The sequence below is a fragment of the Sceloporus occidentalis genome, unplaced genomic scaffold (genome assembly GCF_023333645.1).
Source record: "Sceloporus occidentalis isolate IW3139 unplaced genomic scaffold, rSceOcc1.0.p SCAF_4, whole genome shotgun sequence".
Classification (NCBI taxonomy): Eukaryota; Metazoa; Chordata; class Lepidosauria; order Squamata; family Phrynosomatidae; genus Sceloporus; species Sceloporus occidentalis.
The window spans coordinates 20,364,897-20,390,742 of NW_028316984.1; the positions used below are offsets into that span (position 1 = coordinate 20,364,897).

The window sequence follows — 25,846 nt, forward strand, 5'->3', positions numbered from 1 at the left end:
TAAAATATTTGATATATAAAAATAAAAGGGAATGGTGCTTGAGGAGTTGGTTGATCTTCTCCACTTAGCATTAGAAATCCAGTCAGGGTATTAGGCCATTCTTCATGGTCACAGATAGTATTAGGAGCATGGGGTACAAATTTTGATTAACAAAGGAGATGAACATGGGGATTGCTATTATTATTTATGTATGCAGCATTCATATATGTATGAATAATCAGTTGGTCTATATTGTTGGGTTGGATATCTGGAAAAGGATTATTAAGGATGTCAGTTGATTCTTATTCTAGAATTTGTGTTGCTTAGAACCACAAATTTGCTAGTGCCAGCATGGTGTATTGGTTTGAGCATTGGACTCTGGAGACCATGGTTTGATTTTTCCCATTTAGCCATGGAAACCCATTGGGTGACCTCAGGCAAGTCACACACTCTCAGCTACAAAAAACTCCATTATAGGTTTGCCTTAGGGTTGCCATAAATCAGAAAGGACTAGAAGGCACACAACAACAAACACAGAGCAGCAGGTTCTTCTTTCTTGCCGCAGTCAATACTTTTGTTGATACTGTTGTGTGAGCTACCTGAGAAACAAGGATAAATTAATTTCTACCTTGTGAAGTAGATCTTATTACTCACAGGAACCTGATGTTTACTCAGGAGTTTTCTGCATCTTAGGTGGAATAAACAGGACACTGATAACAGAGTGTAACATTGGAACACCTGTGAGTAATGCAAAAGGACGTGGTCTTGGATTGCTCTGGGACCAACCATAAATCTTTCAGCTCCTCAGATATCATTAAGTTATTGTTCATATGAGACAATGTGGTATAGTGGTTTGAGCCTTGGACTATGACTGGAGACTAGAGTTTGAATCCTGGCTCAGCCATGAAAACCCACTGGGCAACCTTGGGTAAGTCACACTCTTTCAGCCTTAGAAGATAGCAATGGCAAATCCCCTCTGAAGAAATTTGCCACAAAAACACCATGCTGAGATTGCCTTAGGGGCGTCATAAATTGGAAATGACTTGAAGGCACACAGCTACAATAATATTTATACAGCACTATGGAGTAGTTAAAGGTCATTTTGAAAATCATTTTACTTTACTTATTTAGTTACAAAATACAACAACAGTATCTATTGTTCATACAATTCTGTTCCTTAATTTGAATAGATATACTCTAGCTACATCGCAGGATGAATCCAGACTGATTAAAATGAGAAGACCCAGATATGTTTTACTGTTCTTTCTGATTTTATTTTGGAGATCTATGTACATTTTGTTTATCCAAGAATATCTTCTGTCAGCTCCCGGTATGACAAGAGATTTCTTATACCGGTTCCTCAGGTCAGTTTATTATAATCCAGTATAAAATTGGAAAGGAACAAAATCTGGAACTTTTCAGTCAGTCTGGATGCACCCTCAGATGGTGCGCGGAAGCAGCTACTTGGGTGTCCAAATCTGAATCCTATGCCTAGCTGGGGAAGGAGTTGAGCAAGAACAGAGTAAAGAAAATAATCTTTAGACAACCAAATCCAACCCTTGATTCTGAATCATGGATTATAGTTCTGGGAAACAACACCTTTCACAAAGATCAAAGAAAGCCTCCAGGGACAACAGTGATGGAGTTTCATCTGGATTTTATTTATCTATTCTGTTGCTATCTGTGATATAAAATGATACTCTTAAGATGACATCACTCCCATCCTCTTGCCACTGTAGTCTTCCAGCTCCCACCCTGGTGTGCCACAAGCTTCTTATGGTGTTCTAAGTAAATGCCCTCATTGTTTTTGCTGTTGTTAACTAACCTTGAGTCAGCCCCAGTTCATGGCAAACCTGTTGATGAGACATCTTCAAAACCCTCTAACAGCAACTGCTCTGCTTAGCATCTCTGGGGCTCGACAGACAGGCAGCTAAAAGCCATTCTTCTTTTCCCCTGATCAGTGCCACAGCAGCCGCACTCTGCGGGACCAGTGCGCTCCCGAAAAGAAGCCATTGGGCACTCTGATGCCTGTGCATCATCATGGTGTGTCCCGTATGGATGGGCGCACACCAAGATGACACACAGGTGCCGATAGTAGGGCTTGGAGCGTGTAAACACTGATCCCTACCTAGCCCTACTTTCGGACCCAGGCCAGCACAAAGTGCACATCTGTACCAGCCCTCTGTGGCCTCCTGAACTGAGTCCAGCCATCTAGCATTTGGTTTTCCTCTCTTTCTACTGCCTTCTATCTTCCCTAGTCTTATTGTCTTTTCTAGTGATTCATGGCCTCGCATGATGTGACCAAAATACAACAGCCACAGTTTCATCATATTGACTTCCAGGAAAGGTTCAGGCTTAATCTGTTCTAGATCCCATTTGTTTGTTTGTTCGTCCACAATACTTGAAGCACTCTTCTCCAGCACCACATCTCAAATGGATTTATTTCCTTTCTGTCAGTTTTCTTTACTGTCCAGCTTTAATATCCATGGTGATGGGAATATAATGGCCTGGACAATTCTGACTTTAATGCTCAATTGTATTTCTTTAAACTTTAGGATCTTGCCTAGTTCTCACATGGCTACCCTTCCTCTTCCTAGTCTTTTTATTTACTTACTTACTTACTTACTTACTTACTTACTTACTGCAGTCTCCGTTCTGATCGGTGGTCAGGAAAAAATGGATATCCTTCTCCCAGCCTTCACTTTCTTTTCCCAAAATAGATTCAGCACCTTGGATAGCTCCTTTAAACCCATCCAATACCCAAAGTGGAGTCACTTCCCTGTTGACACAGGGGGCTTCAACTGCCACTGGATTCTGCTTGAAATGGGAGACATTCTTGATGCTCACTCTATTTATCAACTGCCCAACAGGATCCTTTTGTGCCTCAGATGAAAACAGAGCCATTTTTCTCTATCCCCTTGGACACCCACTTGATCACTTCATCCCAATCCTTATGTACCATTTTCCTGAGCCAAAGCAAAAAAAAAGCACATACATGTTTTGCTAGGTAAGGAAGTTTAGAATAAATTCCCCAGAATGACACAAGAAAAAGGAACAGATATTGGACTGGTTGCTTGGCACTCTTCTGTGATGCAGTTCTTGCACCACTTGTCGGTTAGAATATAAATGCCAGCATAGCATGGAAAATACATTATTCATTCATATATATATATATATATATATATATATATATATAGAGAGAGAGAGAGAGAGAGAGAGAGAGAGAGAGAGAGACTTAGAAGTATTACAGGCCTGCAGAAATTGTCATCTCAGTCACATCTTCAAGCAGATTTAAGTCTTCTAGCTCTTCGGTCCCTTATTAATCAACTCAGAAAACTGGATTAGATTTTTTTTTCCAGAAGCAAGTGTTAAGAACTGTGTACATACACACACATGTCTACTTCAGAGCTAAAGAAAGAACAAATCTTTCCACTTTCAGCCTGTTTATAAATGGAAAAAATGTGTTTGAGATGACTCATTAGACTGAGGTGTGATTTTGCTATATATCACCATCACAAGGCAGGGCTGAATAAATGGACTTTAGATTCTGTCCAAATTCTTTTTCTTTCCTCCCTCGCTCCCTCTCTTCCTTCCTTTTTTCTTTCCTTTTCTTTGGGGTGGGGTGGGGGAGGGGCGGGAGGGTTTGTGGTGTTTGTTTTTTACTATACTGACTGACTAAAAATGTTTTTTTTAACAGTGCTAACCAATTTGGAAGTCATACCTAAATCACAATCCCATACAAAAGATCTACTAGCTGGGAAACAATTGTATATCATAGAATTTGGGTCTTCCTAGCATCCCAATCCATCCCTGAGGGGTTCCCCCAATGGCAGCATACAATCCTTTGTTGGATTCACATATAATTATCGTAGGTGATTTCTTTTCACTTTTGAGGAGGCGGTAGTAGGTTCTAACTCTCTCCTCCCCATATTCTAAACTGTTGAAGTGCCTTAGTAGCTCATAGCATGAGCCATAAATAAAATATTGGGGTTATTTTTGGTCTTCCCCTTTACTTTGCCTAGCACTGCAAATCTCACACACATTGCAGAATAAATCAACATAGTACAGATAATCAAATTTACTAAAGATAAAGATAAATCAGTAGAATTCCAATGAGGTCATTCATATAACAGATACATGGTCCTTTCAGTGGAAGAGTCTAAAACAGATTTGTTCTGTATATTGTTTGCAATGTACACTCAGCCCTTCCTATCCACAGATTCCTCATCAATGGATTCAACCATACATGGCTTGAAAACATTAGAAAAATCTATATAAATTCCAAACTGTGAACCCTGATTTTGTCATTTTATATAAGGGACACTATTTCTAGGCCATTGTATTTAATGGGACTTGAACATCCACTAATTTTGGTATTACAGGGAGTTCTGGATACCGAGGGCCCACTGCATAGTACTGATGAAAAACCATTGCAGAATGAACTACTTTCCATAAATAATGCTTGAATATTGTGTCAAATGGATGCCAGTCTTGACTGAATTACAAAATTGTAAACTACAAACTGTATGTTGCATAATTCAAGTATAATGTTTTATATGTATAGGCGGAACAGAATTCCAACTTTCACAACATAATTTGGTCAGATTTCTATTGTGGAAGTTGGAATTCTGTTCCACCCATACAATGACCCAAAATCCTCCCCAAAAACCCACCTTGTAAGCAATGCAACCACAAAACTTACTTTGTAAGCAGTGCTGCAAGGGCATCATCTGCAAAGACCTTCTGAAGACCCTGCTGATGCTTGTCACAACTTGTGCAGGCTACAGCAAAATAGCTGGATCCATCCCCATTCATCCCCTTTCTTTCTAAAAATATGGAAATAGTCATGTTTTGTGGCCTGTGCTGCTTACAAGGTGAGGTTTTGTGGGCTAGCATCAGCAAAAATGGCTACATGACATATATATGCTTCCTGGTGCAGGATCTGGGCCAACATTAAGAACAGGTGAAGAATCCTACTTCACTATAAATTTCAGTACACTTATCTTAGGGGTTCGACCTGAAAGGGTGGGCTGGAACCACCCATTTTTGCTCTTGAGGGAGGCTGCAGCAGCCAAACCATGTGGCCTCCCTCCACAGCAAAAAGAACCCACTGAAAGTGTGTTCTTTTTGCAGTGCATGGGCCACCGCCATGAGTGCACCATTGGTGTACTGTTGCTTGTCAATGATGCAAGAGTGCCACTGTGACGTAGAGATGCTGCACCACGCTTGCATCATCATAATGGCACCACCGCAGCGCACTAGGATTCAGAAGCGTGTGGATACTGCACACTCCCGAAACCTAATTTTGGCCTGAGACCGACGCATTGCACAAGTCTGTACCGAGCCTTAGTTGTCAGGAGTCTCAAGATTCAAGGGCCCTTGGTATCTGCTGGGGTTTGGTTCTATGACCCCCCTGTGGGTACCAAAATCCGTGGATGCTCAATTCCCATTATATACAAAAGGTTAGTAAAATGGTGTCTGTATATAAAATGGCAAAATCATGATTTGCTTTTTGGATATATTTTTTTGAAATACCTTCAAGCTGTGGATGGTTGTCAGTTTGTGAATATGGATGGCAGACCATACACCAAACATGCCTTAGTCAGCGGTGGGAGGGCATTCAACCATGCATCTTGCACACAAGCATGTTTACATTTGGAAATGAAACAAGCAAAGAAAGGTATTGGTTTTGTCCTAGAAAAAAATAAAATGGTACTGAGCACACAAGACCAAACATGGATATGGGAAAGGAAGGAAGTTTTTGGACCTAGACTGTATAGATGTGCACATCTGTTCTGAGCATAGCTAAATATAGTGTGAATAAATGTATTAAAATAATGATATCCCTCTGAAAGTCTTTTTTGCATCTCTGCCAGAAGCTGCCTCAGATTTGCACATCCAGAATTCCCTCTGAAGATGGATCCAGCTGAGCATGTGTGCTCCAATGCCTTTAGCCCTCCTTTCCTTTTTATTTTTGATATACAAATTGAAGAGTCCCTTATGATTTATTTATACTGCAGTCTTTAACTAAAAAAACTTTCAGTCAAGGCAACAGTTGGATGCATGCTTGAATTCTGAGCTTCCAGTTGGAAAACAGTGATTGTGGGAGGAAACTATTTTCAAATTCAGCATATTCAAATTAACCAATAAAAGTGCTTTTCCAAAAATGTACAAAAATGCATCTTTCCCCAGATTTTCTTCTAACAAATACAGCCTAAATTAGCTTTCCTCAACCTAGTGCACTGAAAATATGGTCCCATGCAACACTTTGGGAGAAATAAATAAAAATAATAAGTAAATAAAATAAAACTGGCCTAGACTAATATGAGTACAATGTTCTTGTGTATGGTTTTTCCCTTTCACCCCCCTTTTCAGCATTTTGTACCTCAAAACCCAGGTCTTAGGGATGCTTATAATGGAATCATGATTGGATATGCCATTGCAACAAATATATTATCCTAAAATGCAAAGCTATACAACTGAGCACATCATTTAGAATCATACAAGCCATTGTTTTTCCTATTACTATGCATGGATGTGAGAGCTGGTCAGTGAAGGAAGCAGATAGGAAGAAAATCAATTTATTTCAGAAGTAGTGCTGGAGAAAAGTGCTGAGGATCCCACAGAAAGCCAAAAAGGCAAACAAATGGGTCTTAAAGCAGATCAAGCCAGAAATCTCACTGGAGGCCAAGATGACAAAACAAGATGAGGCTGTTGTACTTCAGACACATCATGAGAAGGCGCAACTCACTGGACAAAACAATAATGCTAGGAAAGATGGAGGGAAGTAGAAAGAGAGGAAGGCTGCATGCTAGATTGTCCCGTCCCTGTTCCATCCTTCCCACCGATCGCAGAAAGGACTTTCACACATGACAAATATAGCCAAGAAAATTCTGTGATAGCTTCACCTTAAGGTTGCCATAAGTCAAAGGAGGAAGTTTTCACACCAATACACTTTCCACACCAATACACAATTATTCTGATCCAAACTGAGTCCTTCCAAAAAGAGGGGGAGAAAGCAAGTGATCCAAAACTACATGCTTTGCATTTCCTCCTTTTTATGGAAAAGCACCTGTGAATTCATACTCTTCCCATGTTTATTCTGCATTTAAAATAGTTGATACAGTGTGGTGCAGTGGTTTGATCACTGGACTAGGACTCCAGAGACTAAAGTTCAAATCCTGGCTCAGCTATGGAAATTCACTAGGTGATGTTGGGCAAGTTCTCTCAGCCTCAGAGGAAAACAAAGATGAACCTCCTCTGAATAAATCTTGCCAAGAAAACCCCTTGATAGGGTCACCTTAGCATCACCAGAAGTCAGAAATTACTTTAAGGCACACAGCAGGAACAACAACCACGTTCTGTCTTCAGATGTGTGTTCGTAATTTTGAGGGGAGCAGATGAAAAAATCTATAAGTTAGGTGCAGAGAGTTTGCAAATTCTGCAAACAGGTGCTGTGAGGAAATGTCAGATAGATACAAGCAGTGCAGACGGTGTTTGTTGTCCTATTGTTGTGGCTTTTATACAGTGCAGATGGCATGTGGAGATTACCTAAAGAAGGCTAAGCCTCCGGTGATCTCTCTTTTGATATCATCTACAGTCATGGAAGGAAACGTGGGTGTTACCTGAAGCCACGTAATGAAGATGAAGAGGGAGGAGGGAAGCATTTGTATCACACAGACCATGGCAGGGAAGAATAGGCCCAGACATTTTAACTGATTTAAATGGATGATCCTCATCTCTATTGGTCTGCAACACTGGTTAGCCTCGCCAGAGTGAAAAATTGAGATGGCTCCCATACCTTTAATAATTGTGTAGAAGAGGAATTTCAACAGGTGTTGTTTGTTGGGTAATGCTGAAATTCCTTTTTCTACACAACCATTAAAGGTATCAAAAATAAAAATGGTGAACAGTTCCCCATTCCAGGTGATGCTTAGGGTGCATCTATACTATATAAATAATGCAATTTGACATCACTGAAAGTGTTGCAGTTCCATCCTATGGAATCCTGGGGTTTGTACTTTTACAAGGTTTATAGCTTTCTCTGCCAAAGAATGCTGGTGCCTCACAAAACTACAAATCCCCAGGATTCTGTAGGATGGAACCTTGGCAGTTAAAGTGTTATAAAACTATGTTATTTCTACAGTGTAGATGCACCCTTATATATCTAGCATAGGCATATTTTGAATAACCAGTAAATAAACCAATAAATGTGTTGTAGGCCAAGGCTACACTCTGTAGCAAAGCTTACTTGAAGGCATGCTTCACTGTAACCCATTAAGCTTAAATCTGAGTAGACAAATGTACCATTGCTATTGCCTTTTTTATGTGCAAGGAGACAATGTGATTTATTTATTTTGTTTTAAAAAGGAAAGCATTCTTCAGCAACTCTGGGAACTTCTGTTTCCGCTTTGGTGGGCTCTGTGTTTACCACTTTGAAACCTCTGGCCTTAACTGTTTCTACCTCAACAATGTGTTTCCCCCTCAGTTCATTTTTTTAAATGGCTTACAGTGACATGAAGGAAGGGGGAGATGAAACAAGTGGCTTCTCTTACTGCTCACCCCAGAAACCACGTGTGATCTTTTTTTCATTCAACTCTTCAGCAGGATTTGCTGTGGCCTGAATAAGGTTCACAAATTGCTTTGGGTTTGTTGTGGTGGAAGAGGATTACAATTATATTGGTCTCTGAGGCTCAGATCACTGTAGTAGCATTGTTTGAAAAGGCAAATGACCAGTTTAATGGGGCCAACCCCATAAAAACTCTTCCTATCCAGACTCCTTCTATAGGATCGTTCTTTATTTGTAATTTCTTACATGTCTTATAAAACTGTATTTTGTGATTTCTTTCAAACACATGTAATTACCAAAGAGAGAGAGGATGAAGCAGTACAGCAGAAACAGAAAAGTCCTACTTCTGCATTCTTGCATTGATGATGGCATATGGGCACATGCTTCCATCTATTTATGTGGAATCTATATCAAAAATGGTCTCAATTGTATATCATTAGCACCACTAGTTGGAAAATTGCAAGAATTTAGGTGCAAATACATCCTGTCTCCCACCTCTGGGCCTCACTGAGGGTAGAAGGAAGGAGCCACAGAAGGCGGGGATGTACATTGGATTGAGGCTGCAGCATGTGACTGGCCACAAAAGCAAAAACATGTTAGCATAGTATGGGTTGTACAATGACATCATTACTCAGACCTCTTTGGCTTCATGGTAATACTTTTTCTTTTGCAATCCCAGTCTGTGTTTCCTGCTTCTGCTACAATGGGCCCGTGGTTTGGTTCCAGGAGCAGCCATGGATATCAAGTCTCATTATATGCAGCGGCATAGCAAAATAGCATCCTTTATATAAAACAGCAAAATCAAAGTTTGGTTTTTGGATTTTAAAAAAAAATATTTTCAAACCAAGCATAGTTGAATCTGTGGATGTTGAATCCATGGATATGGAGAATCAACTATACAAGCTTCCATTTCAAGTTTTCCATATCATATTTCTTACCTGTATTGGACTGTTTTCCTGTTCCCATCCAAACCCATCTCTGCCATCATTATTTCAGAGCTCAGAAAAGCTTATCCAATTCTACTCCATCTTGGGCCTCCAACACATTTGCACTGCCACCTTATAGGGGGCACATTCTCCCTTCACTTTTGCCCATCTGAAAATCTCCAGATATTGCCTTCTTCTGGGCCACAAAGAAGCCCAACGCAACAGTGTATGTGAAGTGATATGGTCTTTATGTCAGTGTTTTGATTTAATGGGTGAAGCTGTGGGACCATAGTGGCAGGAAGACCTCACAGTCAAGGAATCAGCAATGTGAAATCTACATATTTTTAATATCAGATAAGCAACTGGGCTTTAGACAGAAGTGAAGAAAAGATTCACTTAACTGTTACCTTGTATCCAGGCTTTTTATGTAAATTTCAACGCAGTATTATGTCTGAACTGTTAACTGGTCCTCAGGGTTTAAACCAACAGCAAAAGATTTAAGATGCAACAGATTTAACCTGCAAAGTGGTAGGAAATGTGGCACGTATATTATATACTTTGTCCCTCCTAGCCATGTAAATAATTTTCCCAGTGAAACAAGCCATTCTATCTTTAACCATTTTCCTTTATTTGAACCTGTAAGCATTTGTTGGCAAACAAATAGCTAGACATAAGCCAGCTACATGTCTTTTGGAAAGAAGAGCTTACATTCTCCTCCCCTTACAAACAGCATGTGGACATAACAGACATCAACGAATTCAATTTGCCTTTCCTTGGACAATTGTTTTAAAAAGACAACTCTATTTCAGATTTGGAGCCTCTTCATTCAGCCATGCTTTATGTTTTCTTTGCTTGCCAAGATGTAAGATAGTTTTTCACAGAGCCTACCAGTAATAACATAGCACACTTAAGTAAACCATATTGCTTCTGCTTGTTGTTGTTGTGTGCCTTCAAGTTGTTTCTAACTTACGGTGACCCTAGGGCAAACCTATCATGCTGTTTTCTCAGCAAGATTTGTTCAGATGAGGTTTGTCATTGCCTTTCTCGGAGGCTGAGAGTGTGTAACCTGTCCAAGGTCACCAGTGTGTTTCATGGCCAAGCTGGAAATTGAACCCTGGTCTCCATAGTCATAGTCCAGCACTCAAACGCTACGCTACTCTGGCTTCTGCAGTTCTTGCCTTTTCCTCAAATGGTAAACAATCCTGGCTGCCTTTCACATCATTTGCTTTTACTTTGGAGAACAACAAATTCCAGATTGTCATTCTCTGCCTATTTTTGAAAAAATTAATGCAATCTACTTTGCTTGGAGTTTTATCATTAACATTTACCTAGAATTTGGTTAATAGCCAATAAAAGCCATCAAATTTGACATTAACCAGTTCATTGCCCAAAGCCTACTGCCCTTGGATTTTTTTTTGCAAAATTACATCACAGTTGTTTTGGTCCTTCAAGACTGAGGAATTATAAGGTTATAATTATAAGGTTTATATCAGAAGTAGCAAGAGTTGCCAGAGGAGTGTGTAAGGGAAAGCAAAAGAAAGGGTTTGGTTTTGTTTTTTGTTTTAATCATTTTTTTTTCTGTCAAAGCAGCTGCATATAAAAATAAGAAAGTTAAAAAATAGGACTGAGTACATTTTTGCAGAAGACATTTTTAAAAGCCCCACATAATACAAATGCACAAGAATGGTGGAATGCATAAAATGTAAAACTACATAGCAGGTGAAGAAACTGTTGTAAAATATAGAGGATCTGCACAAAATAAAACCATGGAGGTTGGTGGGGTGGGGGTAATGAATACACAGAGGGTGTCAGTATAACATTGGCAGACACAGAAAACAATATGGCAGTTTTAAATTAAGCAACCCCCTCCCCCCAGTTTTATGTTTTTATCATTTAAGAGAGAGAGAGAGAGAGAGAGAGAGAGAGAGAAGGGTTTTTGGTGGGCTGAGTGAAAAATTGGGTCTTTAAAAATCCATGCAGCTCTTTCCTTCTTTCCAAAGCTAAACATGGGAATGAGGCATGAAATAATGAATGGGATTTTTAACCTTTATTCTGGTAAAATAAACATTAAAATTAACCTAATTGTTAAAAACACCCCTCTTTACTCTTCCAATGTAAATGCAATAAATATAGATTTTTAAAAAAACTTAATATTACCTTGTTAATCTTTTGCCACTAATGTCCCCCTTTCTGCATGTCTCTGAGCAGAATCATGTTTCTAAGAGCAATGAAGTGTACATTCCCTGTGTGCCACATATACAGAAACTGTGTCAACAAATGCTACTGGCATTCCATGTTTAGAGATGTCTACAGTCATGGGCGCCCTGTAAAAGGAGTTGAAATTTGCTGGCCATTTTAGCCAATAAAGATCAATTTCTCCCCCTTCCCACTTGGGGATCTTCCCTAAAAGCCAGTCAAACTGAGCCAATTATATTCTATTATATTCTACATGGATAACAAGGGTACGTTGCTGCCTAAGAGTTGGCTTTTTGTATATTTTTTCACCATACGGCAGTTACCACTTACAACTATTTTTAATACAAAGCTATATGCATGTACATAAAAACAAAAAACAAACTTACAGCATAAAACTTCATCCTAGTATCAGCAATTCAGTAGCACAAAGTAGGGAGAATTATTTACACTCTTAAGTTAATTTGCTTTATATGTCAAAATGGGAGAGGAAACACGTTTCTACTACCTAGATTGAAGGAAAAAGAAAATATGAAATTCAAGACCAAGTAGTGACTGCTTATGCCCAGAGCTGCACAGCTCTGCTGGAAATGAAATTTTGTTCTCAAAGGAAGCAACAAGTAACTTCATCGGTTCTGTCCCTTTGCAAGAAAGTCTTCAAAACCTATGGAGTTTTCATAGACGATTCACATTTTGGGACTTATTCTATACAGAACTGTTTTCACACACACAAAAAAGAGCAGTTTCTGTTTAGAAAATAATATTTTGTGCAGAACTATTATTTACTGTGCAAAACGGTTGTTTCATGTCCAGAAAAGTCTGGTTTGGCGCACACACGCACACACACATAAAATCTCATGGGCCCAATTTTGCACAGAATAAGTCCCAAACTTAAGATTATCATCAGTCCAGGTTTCTTTTCATCAGTATTTCCTGTCACTCAAAAAACATTTTTCAGGAATTTATTTAAATATATATATATATTTCTAAATATCCTTTCCATCCCTACATTCTGCTCAGCGAACAAAAGCAGAATCATTTGTTCAAGAGATAAGGAGAATCTGAAGGATGGACTGCTACATGTTGCGTACATTCCTCCTACTTTCATCACAGATGAATAGGTTTAGCAGGCTTTTAGTACTATTTTAGAAACTTGCAAACCTGTTTAACCAGATGCAACAAAGAAGACAAAACATGTATGTATATAGTGTGCAATATGGGAAACATTTCTCAAGCGCTTTCAAACTAGTGTGCCTGCACTGAGCCAAAAGAATCTGACAAAAGATACATGATGCACTCACTGACATTCAAAGGGGGCATCTGGCTGTCCCCTAACACTAATCTCTGAATGAAACAAACCACATGGCTCTTCCAATATCCACATGGCTACTGTAAATGTCTTAAGAGAGAGCATGCAATTGATAACAGGCTCTGAAAGTGAAGGGAGTCTTGTTGAAAACAGAGAGGAGGGGTGCTGGAAAGCTTTCAAAGAAGATCAAACTCTATTATCAACTGTACACTACTTCCCCACCACATACTGTACACACACACACACACACACACAGAGGGGGAAGTAAATGAAAGTGATGTAAAATAAAGAAAGCCAAGCTGTTCAGGGACATCCTGCAGGGCACTGATCAGGAAACTAATCAGGCAAAGCAAACAGTAAGAACCTACAATATATATGCTACCTAAATAATCAATTAGGCTGTTAGTAATGGAATTGCTATTAAAAGGTTTTTCTCAATACACTAAGAAAAAGATACAGTTGGAGGAGAAAGAAAAGGAAGGCTCATTCTTCATCAGATCAAAGGCTGATCTGGGCCAGCTGTCTAGGCCAGCTTCCAAATATACATACAGTTGGCCCTCCACATTTGCAGCTTCGACTTTTGAAAATTTGATTATTTAAGGTTTTGATTAATATGTTCTCTGTAAGAATCTCTAGGTCCTCCACCATAACTCTGCCAGAAGTTGACAATAGAGTTGTGCTGGAGAACTGAGATGTTCCTAGAAAAACACTTCCCTAGGCATTTGTAGGTCCTCCAGCATGATTTTATGGTCAGCCTCTGGCAGATGTTGACCACAAAGTTGCACTGGAGGACCTGGAAGTTCCTAGAGGGCTGTTATCTTAGGGGAAAAGAATAATGTGTTTTTTCCCTGCAGTTTTCCCACATTTGTGGGAGTCCTTTACCACTAACCCCAGCAAATGTGGAGGGACCACTATACATTTAAATTGGGAGCAATTACAATAGCAACATCTTTCTTCCCCAGGTAGAAGATGTGGCATATACAGTGTTAAAATATTATATTCCCATTAGAAAAGCACTAGCTAGAGCAGGGTGGGCATGTTGCGCCACCCATCTCAATGTTTTTGGAATTCAGTTCCCATCAACATCAGCCACCTTAAATAACACTGAATTGCAATCCAACAACATCCGCCACTGATCTAGCAAAAAGAGGCATGGACAATGTGCCACAGATCCCAAGTGGTACAAGAGAACCCAATTACAATCTTGGCTGGTGGCACCTCACACATGTCTTGTGCTATCTTGTCCTAGCATTGTCCCTGCTGCACCTTCTCCTCCATATCCATGCTGAGTAATGAGTGTTTGATTTCTGCCCAGTATTTTCAAAGGGCTGTGTACAGCGACCAGGTGTTTCAGTGGTCAGTTAGCAAATGTCTTGAGAGAGCATGAGCTAATGAAATTACAAACCAAGACTGGAAAGATAAACAGCCAAATTATATTCATAAACTGCAATTCATTAGCAGAGGTATGGACACTACGTATATCAATAGACGAATCCTCACTACTGTACATATACCTTCTCAGAGAGAGTTTTGAACCCAAGGAAACTGTCTTTTGGTAAGCAGATATATTGTTTTCACACATCAACACTCAACTGGCCACAATAAAGATATGGAAGACCTGGTCAGGTCATCTTCTGCAGCCCTTTGAACATTTAGGACAAGTCATGACTTGAATCTTTCTGGATCCTATTCCCATTCTATCCCACTCTGACAACTGTGTAAATATCCTTTATACCTGAGCATTTATTATCACTCTGCAGTGCATCTACCTGAATATTTATTATCCCTGTGCAGAACTCAAAGAAATGGGTTTATATCCACAAAAGCTCGTGCAAAAATAAAACCAGTTAGTCTTAAAGGTGCTGCCACATTTCTTTTCTCTTTTTCCCCCTCCCCCTTCCTTCCTCCTTTTTATGCTGCAAGAGACTAAGAGGGTTACTTCTTTGAAAACTACTACTCTGTCTGATTTCTCTCTGAAGCATCCCTCTTGGCTGGGTTTGCTGCATTGAGGCTAAGCATGTGGCAACCTGAGTTAGTTCCAGCTTGATAAAGTTGTCCAAATACATGCTATTCTTTCAAAAAAATTGTTCCATCTAACTAATGCATAATAACAATCACAAAAATTAAAAATAATAATAATTTGAAGCTTGAGTTTTTAAAAAATATCTTTATGTCAATATGGATGCAACAGAGCAAAACAGTGCTAGGTTAGATGTAACTGGTCTGGCACAGAAATATAAACGTTGCTTGTTAAGCCTAAATTTTTCTTTGCTCCAGCCATGTGTCTGCCATCATGTCAGTGTCAAGACTGTACCTAATGCCAAGAAACGAAAGTACATCCTGCTCTTATCTTATGCATTTTATTGGGAGTCACTTTGATTGTCAGGGAGTTAATCGCTCTCCTTGCCAGCGACTTCTTGTCTGCCTCTTCGTCTATAACTTTTATCCAAACTTTGATGAAAGTATGTAAATCTCAAGAGTGTTTGCATATGGATGTACATTCCACCCTTACTTTAAGGCTCTTCCAGAAAGACTTACAGATTGATTGTCTTACCAGTGTGGAATTCATTCACCAAGATAGAGAAAATGGTACTTTCTACAGAATTACATGGCAAAGCTATATCATGCTAATCACACATTTTATTTACAATACAAGGAGTTCGTCATAGGGCCAGCTAAGCAGGATGTTTGTGATCTGTTCCACACATGTGTTGAACTCTAAATTCCACATTTCCCCATCGGCATTTAAAAATAAAGGACAGATTTTTACCTCTGAACTTTGGGTGGTAGATTTACCAGAGTCTGGGTACAATTTAAACATCTGCTGTTGAGACAAAAGAAGTCATGAGAGATCTAAAATGCAGATGGAATCATTGCATCAAACAAATGACAGGCTTACATGATTATTTACAATTCGTTTTCAGATTTTCTTCTTTCCTATCATCAATATGAAACTTATTCTTTGTGGTGCTGAGTATCCTTTTTCTTTTGTTGATATCTGTCACACGATATGGTCCAACAGCCCCATACAGCAAACGGTAGAATCTCAACTGTAGGGAAAGGTCATGTGCATCATGCATCATGGCTCCCATGATCGATATGCGGTGTAGTTCCTTACTGGGACACTCAGCTGAGGTTGCCTCTTCTTTGCACCATTAGACTGCCAAGGTGTCATGTTGAAATAATCATTCCGAACAACCTTATTCTTCTTCGCTTTCCGCTACAACAGGGGAAAAGATGGGAAGGAATACTCTATAAGATGAGTAAGATCCACTTAGCATATTACTGGAAGTAGCCAAACAAGGACCCTTGCATTCTCTTTCCATATTACTGGATACCAGAAAGCAGGGGCATCAGTAGGGGTATGCAGACTGCACCAGATGACACCTCAGAGGAGGCTGAACACCCAAAGGGTGGCCATTTCTGTCCACCCAAAGACACACACACCCAGCTACCCTCTATGCCAGGCAGGATGTCTCTGCCACCGACTAGCTACAGTCAGTGGTTGGGATGGGTGCTGCTGCCACCAAACAGCCCCTTCCAGGACTGGTGTGGCTGCTGGGCAAGGGGGAACGTGCATTGCCTCACTTCTTGCTCATCCAGCAGCTATATTAGATCCAGGATGTGCTGCTGAAAGACAGCAACACACACACACACACTGCCCCAGCATCAGCTACAGGTGTGGGATGTGGTGCCTTCTGGGCCTGATGCAGCTGCCGGGTGAGCAAAAAAGGAACATCATTGCACTGATCAGGCATATGGGATTTATAGCTCCCTTCCTAGCTCACCCAGCAGCCATACCAGATCAGGAACGAGCAGCAGCAGCTGCCATCAGTAGACAACAACAGAACTTCATGTTATCAAACCACACAAAGATGGCATAATGTCAAAAGATGGCCTAGACAAGAGCAGCCTTTGCCAACCTGATGCCATTCAGATTGTTGGACTCCAGCTCCCAGAATCCAACATATCTGGTGGGAAATTACTTTTAAAAGTTTGAGCATGAACAGGAGAGAGGAACCTGTAATTCTCCAGAAATTTCTGACCATAAATCCCACACTCCTGAAGAGTGCAACTCTGGTTAACATTGATGGGCATTACAATCCAGCAAGATGTGAAAAGTCACACACACACACGCCATGCACATAGGAAGATGGCCGGATCTTCATGAGGCAGAAGAGGACATAACATGACAAGTCTCTCGGGAGGTTGGGGGTGGGGGGGTGAGAGAGAAAGGATTTGGCCTGCCCTCTGATTAAATTTTGAATGCCCCACAGCATGTAAATGTTGCTAACATGTAGAGAGTAGTGAGAAAAAGTGGTTCCTTACCCAGCAATAGTAACAAGCTGCTGTCACTACTACACCATAGAAAATGAAGATTCCAATCACTGTTATCATCAGCATGTATTCCAGTCTATGTTGGTGGCACTGACATTTGGGGGCTTCAGGCACACCTGCACAAACCATAATCACAACAAAGTAAATTGCATACTGTCTGAGGACCAAATTATAAGTGATATCGCTCACACTTTGTACAGAGCATCCTTAAATCACCCATTTTTCCTTTGAAGGAAAAGGAGGTGCAGAGCCCTAAGTGAAGACTGTGCCACAGAACAGTGGTGAAGCACACTTTTCATTTTGGAACTGGCAGAAGGATCCAAACAGAATCAGGAGCAGAGCTTAGAGATAATGGATTTCTGCCTTGCAACTGCCACAATAAGACAACATGACAAGTGGATTCTGGAAGTCATCAAACAATACATTTTCCAAGCTCTGATGAGGTCCTTGCGAGAATGTTCTGGATTGAGGCTTTAAGCTACTTTTTCTTTAAAATAAAAGGTTCCAGCTTAAGCACATTTTTAAAAATGCATATTTCACCCCTCACTACATCAGGGATCTTGCTTTTCTGAGAGAAGTTTTACGTTTGTACCAGCCAAGGTGTATTAAGAAGGGCCCTGGATGAATCAGATGATCTAGTTGAGAGTGGGCAGCTGTGAAAGGCTAGGGGTACGTTAGCTCTCCAAGGGAGTCTGGAAGGCCACACCCTTCCAATACACTTGCCTACAAAAAATAATAATACTGTATATACTGTTGTATAAGTCTAGAAATTTTAATCAAAAAATTGACCCCAAAAACCTGTGTCATAGGTCAATATAAGTACTGTACTTTAACTCTTATTTTAAAAAGGAACCCATTCCTGGTGAAAGGCAAGAGTGTAATCTGTTCTGGAAGCACTGAAACTCCTCTACTCTCATTCATCCAGCCTTTAGAGTTTGCTCAAACCATTAGTGTCTGCTGTAATTTTGTAAGCTTTCTGGCATTGTTTTCCTTTGCTTCATCCTTTAGACCTTATGTTACATGTCCCTACATTTTAGCCTTGACTTATCCACAGGTCATATCAAAATCCATCATTTTGGCACCGAAACCTGCCCTTGAGCTATACATGAGGTCAACTTATAGTCGAGTATATACAGTAATCAAAAAGTTTATTTTGCTCTCAAATGCCCTCTCGGGCGTACAGGCGTTTTCCTCATGTTTTAACACATAGATCTGGGCCATTTTAAACCCAGGAAAGGCTTTTTTTTAAAAAAAACTATTTCTTTCTTTAGAAAGTGTACAATACACTTCACTGTCAATCCTCTTACTTAAAAAACCCTCTATTACATTATCTATTTTCATTGATGTTAATTTTATCTTATACTAGTCATTTATCCAAAATTTCACCTGATCCAACTGTGGTTTGAATCGACCATTACTGTGACACATATAACTGATAAATGGTTTCCATATGACTTTGAATAAATTTTCTTTTATTTCTCCTCTCTCTACTCTTACTCTATATGTTATTTTTTTTTAGATAAAACTATGACCCATATTCTGTGTAACCAATTCTGTATCGAAAGATTCTGCAGTTTTTTCCATACGTGCAGCACAGACCAAAAATAATGTAAGGTCTTTATTTGGTAAATTCTCATTTTCATTTTTGAATAAACAAATAAAAAGTAATGCCCCTCTAAAGTATAGCAGGAACCTTAGTATCTCCTGGGGTTTGGTTCCAGGCCCCACTGCAGATACCAAAATCCATGGATGTTCAAGTCCCATATAATACAATGGTGTAGTATAAAATGGTGTCCCTTATATAAAATGGCAAAATCAAACAAAATTGAATTTTAGAATTTATGTATATATTTTAATATTTTCAAGTAATGGATGGTTGAATCCGTGGATAAAGAATTTGTACATACAGAGGTCTGACTGAAGACCCTTTCCCTTAATATATAACTTATTCAAGTTGGGGACTCTTCCTAAAATTTTTGTTTCTTTGGACATCTTTGGAAATGTTTTTTTTAAACAACAGGAAGTAAGTTGAAGTCAATTTCTATTTCCTTTGTTGTTGTTTTTTAAAAGCCTCTCCTGGACCAAAAAATGGCTGGGGAGGGAAACACACGGAGAAATGTGTTTGCCTCCCTACAGGGCATTTGGAGGCACTTGGAGGCAAAAATTTACCCTGAGGGTTCCTGGGGGTCACAGAAATAGCATTTTGCACACCCCTGATCTAGCCTACCATCCAGTTTCCTTCAGCAGTCAACCAAATGCCGTCAAACAGGAAATAACAACAGGAATAAACAGGAAATGCAACAGCACTCTACCACTTGTGTTCTCCAGTCTATTAGCTAGTATTGAAAGATCTCTTATCTCTGCCACTGGAAGTAGAAATAACTGTTCTAAGTAGCAACCATTAGTGGACCTTTCTGTGTGTGTCAGCACAATTCAAATGCAGGTGAGGATATGCCCCAATGGGGATATATTCATATAGATAAGGTAAGAGGGAAAGCATTTCCCTTGACAAGATTGTCTAGTCCTGTCTGACTGTAGGGAGTGAGGCTCATCTCCGTTACTAAGCCGAGGGAGCCAGAGTTGTCAGAGACAACTCTGTGGTCATGTGGCCAGCATGACTGCACAGAACGCTGTTACCTTCCTACCCAAGTGGTGCATATTTATCTATGTGCATTTGCATGCTTTCGAACTGCTAGGTTGGCAAAGGCGGTATATAAATGAAGCTGCTATTACTAGAAGCTAGGACTAGTGATGAGAGCTCACCCAATCATGTGGAACTTGGGTCTCGAACTGCTGATCTGCCAGTCTTGCGATCATCATAGTCAGCGTCTTAACCACTAAGCCGCCACTTTAAATAGGACTAATCAGAAACTATGTCTATGTTTTTACCTTTCACATGAATTAAAGTCCCATTAAAGCTTTCACTAGCTTCATGTGGTGGTGGGCGTACAGTCTCAATCTGGCAGACATAAATGTCCGTCTGGTTGACGTGTAGGTTCTGGAGGTAGAATCTTATTCTATTTTCATTTTTGGTGAAGTTCACATGGCAGTTAAATCCCAATTTGTTTTCTGCAGGATGCCAGGTCCCATTCCAGAAAGATGAGCAGACACTGTGTCTCTCCTCCACTCCTTTCAGCAGCTGGATGTTGAATGCCTTTAACTCTTTCTTGGCTGTGTAGTTGCAGAATATCTCTGCGCTTTCGCTCACTGCTACATGCAAAGGAGTTTGTTGCAATGAAATTGTTTTTGCTGGAGAGACTTGAAAAGAGAGGGTTACATTTTTAATAAGCACCAGGAAATGGCAATAGGATACACACACACACACACACACACACACACACACACACACAGAGGTGTGTGAAATGAAGGACCAAAGTAGTTTTGATGGCGCAAATTGAGTTTTACGTATCAATGCTTTCCAAAGACAAACACTGTTTTATTTCACATAAGAACAATAAAGTGCTGTGAAATTAATTACAACATAATAAACAATGTCCAGGATCAGGAGCTATGGTTGCTGACACCCTGCAGAATGAATCCCATTTAACACCACTTTGACTGTTATGGAACCATCCTATGGAATTCTGGGATTTGTAGTTTGTTGTGACACCAGAGCGCTCTGACAGAGAAGGGTAAATATCTTTCAAAACTACAAATCAAAGAATTCCATAGCATTGAGCCATGGCAGTTAAAAACAGTGTGAAACTCACTAGTTCTGCAGTGGCCATACAGACTAGGTGGGGATAAAGTCATGGAGAAAGGAGCACGGAGACGCCACCCCTTTCTGCCCCACATGGAGGCCGCAGCAACCAAACGGCACAGCCTCTGGAATCCCTAAAAAGAACTCGCTCTTGGCGGGTCTTCTTATGGCGCACGCACAGCACCATTGACACCCTTGCGCACAATGATGGCATCCGCACAACACCATGCATACGTCATCATGGTGGTCCCCATGTAGATGGCGGCGAACCATTTTGGCACTGTAGGGCTTGGGAGCGTGTGGACACTCCACTTTCCCAAGACCTAAAATCAGCCCCAGGCTGGCACTTTGCACCAGTTTCTATCGGGCCTATGTCTCCATAGGTATACTTCCCAATACTAACCCTCCAAACCCACCTTAAAAGCAGCACAGTTTTCCTAATATGACCAGTTCCATGCAGTCAGAGCACAGGGGGGTGAGTGAGGTTCGACTTCCATCCAGGTATTTTCCTTTAACTGAATATGTTGCATCAAGCATCTTCAGGGACCTCTGGGAACTCTTGCAGAGTCTCTTCAAATGTTGTTCTTGCAGCATGTCCAGCTACAGGAAAATAGATGCATGCATCCCTTACCTCCAACAACATGAAAATGGCTGTACTGCTAAGAAGGTGGGTTTGAAGGAAGATTTTGGTATGGCTGTAACAGTCTTATGACTGCTTGTTGTTGTTGTGTTGTTGTTGTTGAATGAATTACGGTCAAAGACCAGCATACAAACAATATATTAAAGAACTGTTGAGTAAAAATAATGCATTAATAATAATGCATTAATGTCACATTAAAAGAATGCAATATAATAATGCATAAGTGGAGTAGTATACATAACTAATTGTTTTGCTTTTAAATAGCAGGAGGATAAAATCTGCCCACTGAAAAGATAAAATAGTACAATTCCACAGCAAATAAAATGAATATATCTAAAAATAAGGAACAATTACTGTCAGTTGGACTGAAGTAACTCGGACTCAATGTGCTCTGCTAACTTAGAATTGATTTTGTTTTTTCTACAAGTAATTGCAAGATCACAGACTTGTGCCACTTTACAGGTTATTGTGGTTGTTGTTGTTGTGTGCCTTGTGGCAACCCTATGATAGAATTTTCTTGTCAAGATTTGTGCGGAGGAAGTTTATCATTGCCTTCACCTTAGGTCATTGTCCAAGTTCATCCAGTGGGTTTTACAGCCGCATGGGAATTGAATCCTGGTCTCCAGAGTTGTAGTCCAATACTCAAGCCACTACATCACACTGGCTCCCATTCTGACTTCTACAACTACCAAAAGAATGAGCTGCAGAGTTGTAAATCCAACTTTCATGTTGTAGTAGTTGTTGTTGTTGTTGTTGTTAACTTCCTGTGATTCGACCCTGACTCATGGCAGCCCTGTGGATAAGACATCTCCACAATTCCTTATCCTCTACATAGGTCCTGCAAATTCATGCCCATGACCCCCTTCATGGAGTCTAGCTATCCGATATGTGGCCTTCCTCTCTTCCTACTATCCTCTACGTTTCCTAGCATTATTGTCTTTTCTCCTCATCCATGCCTTCTCATTATGTATGACAAAGTACAACAGACTCAATTTGATAATTTGAACACACTTCAGATGAGTTGATTTTCTTTCTGTCTGCTTTCTTTACTGTCCAGCTCTCACATCTGTACATGGTAATGGGAAATCCAGTGACTTGGACGATTCTGATTTTAGTGCTTAAATGTATATCTTTACTCTTCAGGATTTTTTCCAGTTCTTTCATAGCTGCCCTTTCCATTCCTAGTTTTCTTCTTCTTTCTTGCCTGCAGTCACCATTCTGATCAGTGTTTCAGCCTAGGTACCATAACTCTTTAACTATTTCAATTTCTTCATTTTCTAGGTTGAATTTACATATTCCTTCTGTGGTCATTATTTTTGTTTTCTCAATGCTCAGCATTAAACCTGACTTTGCATTTCATCTTTGACCTTCCTTGTAATTGTTCCAAATCTGTGATGTTTTCCATTAGTATTATAGTGTCATCCAGGTATCGTAGGAGATTATTGCAGCCAGAAATCCCACAAGGATAGTGTGGGATTGAAAAGGCAAGAATGGGTGTTATTGCACACCCAGGCAAGAACAACCCATATGCAGCCCAGACCCCAGCTGCACTTATCCAGTGGCTTTTCAAAAATGGCAAGCTGCTGTTTTTGAAAAGCCATTCAATAAGCATGGCTGGCGACTGGGAGGCATATGGGTTGCACTTGCCCAGCTGCAGATGTGTACAATAACACCTGTGTTTGATTTTTCAATCCCACATCTATCCCAGCGGGATTTCTGGGTGTGATAATCTCCTTAAATAGCTGATGTTCCTTCCTCCAATCTTCACTTGCCCTTCTTCTAAGTCTAACCTTGATTCTCTTATGATGTTTTCTGCATACATGTTGAACAAATAGGATGACAGCATGGAGTCTTGCCTGACTTGGCAGTTGGGAACTAATCGGTTTCTCCAAATTCTGTTGTAATCTATTGTAATCCATTATTACTACCAATATGAGTACCAGCAATAATAACTTGTTATAATAAATGTGTTAGTCTTTGTAATTTTTGCTACAACAGGTTAACATAGCTACTCCTTTGGAGTCTGTACAAAAATGTGTGATTGAACATCTGTATGACAGAAAATCAGCTTTGTTTCATTTTGTGATGGCTTGGAAACTATTATTAAAAATGCATAGTTCCTGGCAAACAAATAATAGCAGGTCTCTGGAGAAGAAGGAAATGAAGCAGAAGCAAAGAAACATGGTGAAGGAGGCCAGAAAGAAACAGAATTCAGTGCTGATCTCAATGAAGAGACTCTGGTGAAAGCACCAATTGCTGCTCCTGAACCAGAGCTCAGAACTGAACCCTCTTTAGATCTTCACTAACTTAGCAGTGTTGAAACATAGCCTGCTCAGAAAGACAGGAGAGAAGATTAAGATCCAGAAAACAGAGATTGTGGAACTAAGGAAGAAGCTGAACAGGTGGAGTGATCTATTATAGAAGAAGAAAGGCAACACTAAGGTGAAAGCAGACAAAGAAGTAAAAAGTGCTCAAAAAAGAACAAGACTCAGACACAGCAGGCACTGCAAGATTACTGTGTTGGATGACACACCTTTTGAGTCATAAACACGTCAAAGTGAAAGAGTATGTGTTCACCTCAGTCTTTTGGAAGAAAACTATTTTGGGCTGGCCATATGGGATACTCCAACCTCCAAGACATGGCAGGATGCTGCCAAAGAGATTAAAAACCAGGTTCATGGAGGCCTATGGAATTTCACCTTTAATGTCAAGTTTTATCCTCCAGATCCCACACAGCTAACAGAGGATATAATTAAGGTACTATTTGTGCCTCTAACTGAAAAAAACAACAAATGATAGAAACCATAGATAACCAAGGATCATATCTGTGTGCTTTGAAAAATAGTTCAGTAAAACCACTAAAGTCATGTGAGTAAGTAAGCAAGCAAGCCAACACATTGCAGCCCTAAGACGGCTATTTTGCAAGACATTCCAGTCTGAGTGATAAAGCTAGAACAGATGTTAGATGTCCCTTGTCTAACCCATATCTGGTTGTTGTGGGGGTTTTTTTTTGGGGGGGGGGCTTCAAGTCACCTATCAACTTATGACAACCCCGAGAATTTATTGAGTTTTCTTGGGCAACAAATATTCAGAGGTGGTTTTGCGAGCTCCTTCCTCTGAAATATAGCCTATGACACCTGGTATTTATTAACCTATTCATGTGGAGGGGGACAAAAGCATGTATGCCTTATCCTTACATACCTAATATGCTAGCACAACCTCCAACATTTCACAAATGAAAAATAGAGCATATGTGGCCAAGCAACATCAAAGTGTGATCAAAATGGCAAAAGCTATTAATGAGAAAGAACACACAAACTGGAAGAGGCTGCAATATGTCATCCCAGGGTTGTGCTATGCCTGCTTCTGTTGTGCAGGGCTGGCATACTTTTCCAGCTGTTCCAGTTTGGCAGGGGCTGTTCCAACTCTTCTACTGCTGTCCCACTTTTCCATGTGCTTTTAAAAGAGTGGCCCCCAAACTGTGCTCTTTAAGAGATTTTGGACTTCAGCTCCCAGAACCCCAGACTATTGGGCCAACATGGCTCAGGCTTCTGGGAGCTGAAGTCCAAAATCTCTTAAAGGGCACAGTTTGGGGACCACTGTTTTAAAATGTCCCAGTTAATCTCTCCTCCTCCCACTATCGCTTTTCGTCCTCAGCTTACTTCGGTTGCTGGAAACTCAGTTCAAAGCGCAAATGCAGTTTGCACGCACTCTACCCATATTTAAAAATATATTTTTTTTATGTCTTATCATCACGGATACATGTTGAAAGTGCTGGCAACTTCTCCAAAAGTACACCCACTCTCAGAAAAGCAAAATACACTCCAGAGTACTACAGAGAGGAACTTCCAGTGACTAGGGGTCCCGGATTTCTTGATGAGGTCCTTTTTTCCCTTCCAAAGCTATCCTCTGGCATCTCTTTCATGCTACATTATTATTGCACTTCTATACGACATTAATCTCCATGGCTGCATCCTATGGAATCCTGGGATTTGTAGTTGATGAGGCCATTGCTGTTACTAGCTTCGGCATCTTCCGGTGCAGTAACCCATAGTGTCACAAACACCCCCATTGACCTCCTCCTTAGTAAGGTTTTTTGAACTAATATTACTCATTAATCATGTACTAATGTTACACAGTAATCATAATTCCTGTATATTACTGAATGCAATGGCAATAGCTGTGGCATAAA

The 25,846-nt window shown here is 40.2% G+C and overlaps 1 protein-coding gene across 1 annotated transcript in view; it reads right to left on the reverse strand.

Moving 5' to 3' along the window:
• Positions 1-15,753: 15,753 nt before the first annotated feature.
• CD28 (CD28 molecule) overlaps positions 15,754-25,846 on the reverse strand; it is a 28,100-nt gene continuing 18,007 nt past the window's right edge. The window contains exons 2-4 of the mRNA XM_089523012.1: positions 20,204-20,572; positions 17,306-17,430; positions 15,754-16,196 (exon numbers count right to left, since the gene is read on the reverse strand). Of these exons, the coding sequence (XP_089379138.1) occupies positions 16,056-16,196; positions 17,306-17,430; positions 20,204-20,572 (635 nt within the window). The 3' untranslated portion in view covers positions 15,754-16,055. The remainder of the gene's footprint in view (positions 16,197-17,305; positions 17,431-20,203; positions 20,573-25,846) is intronic.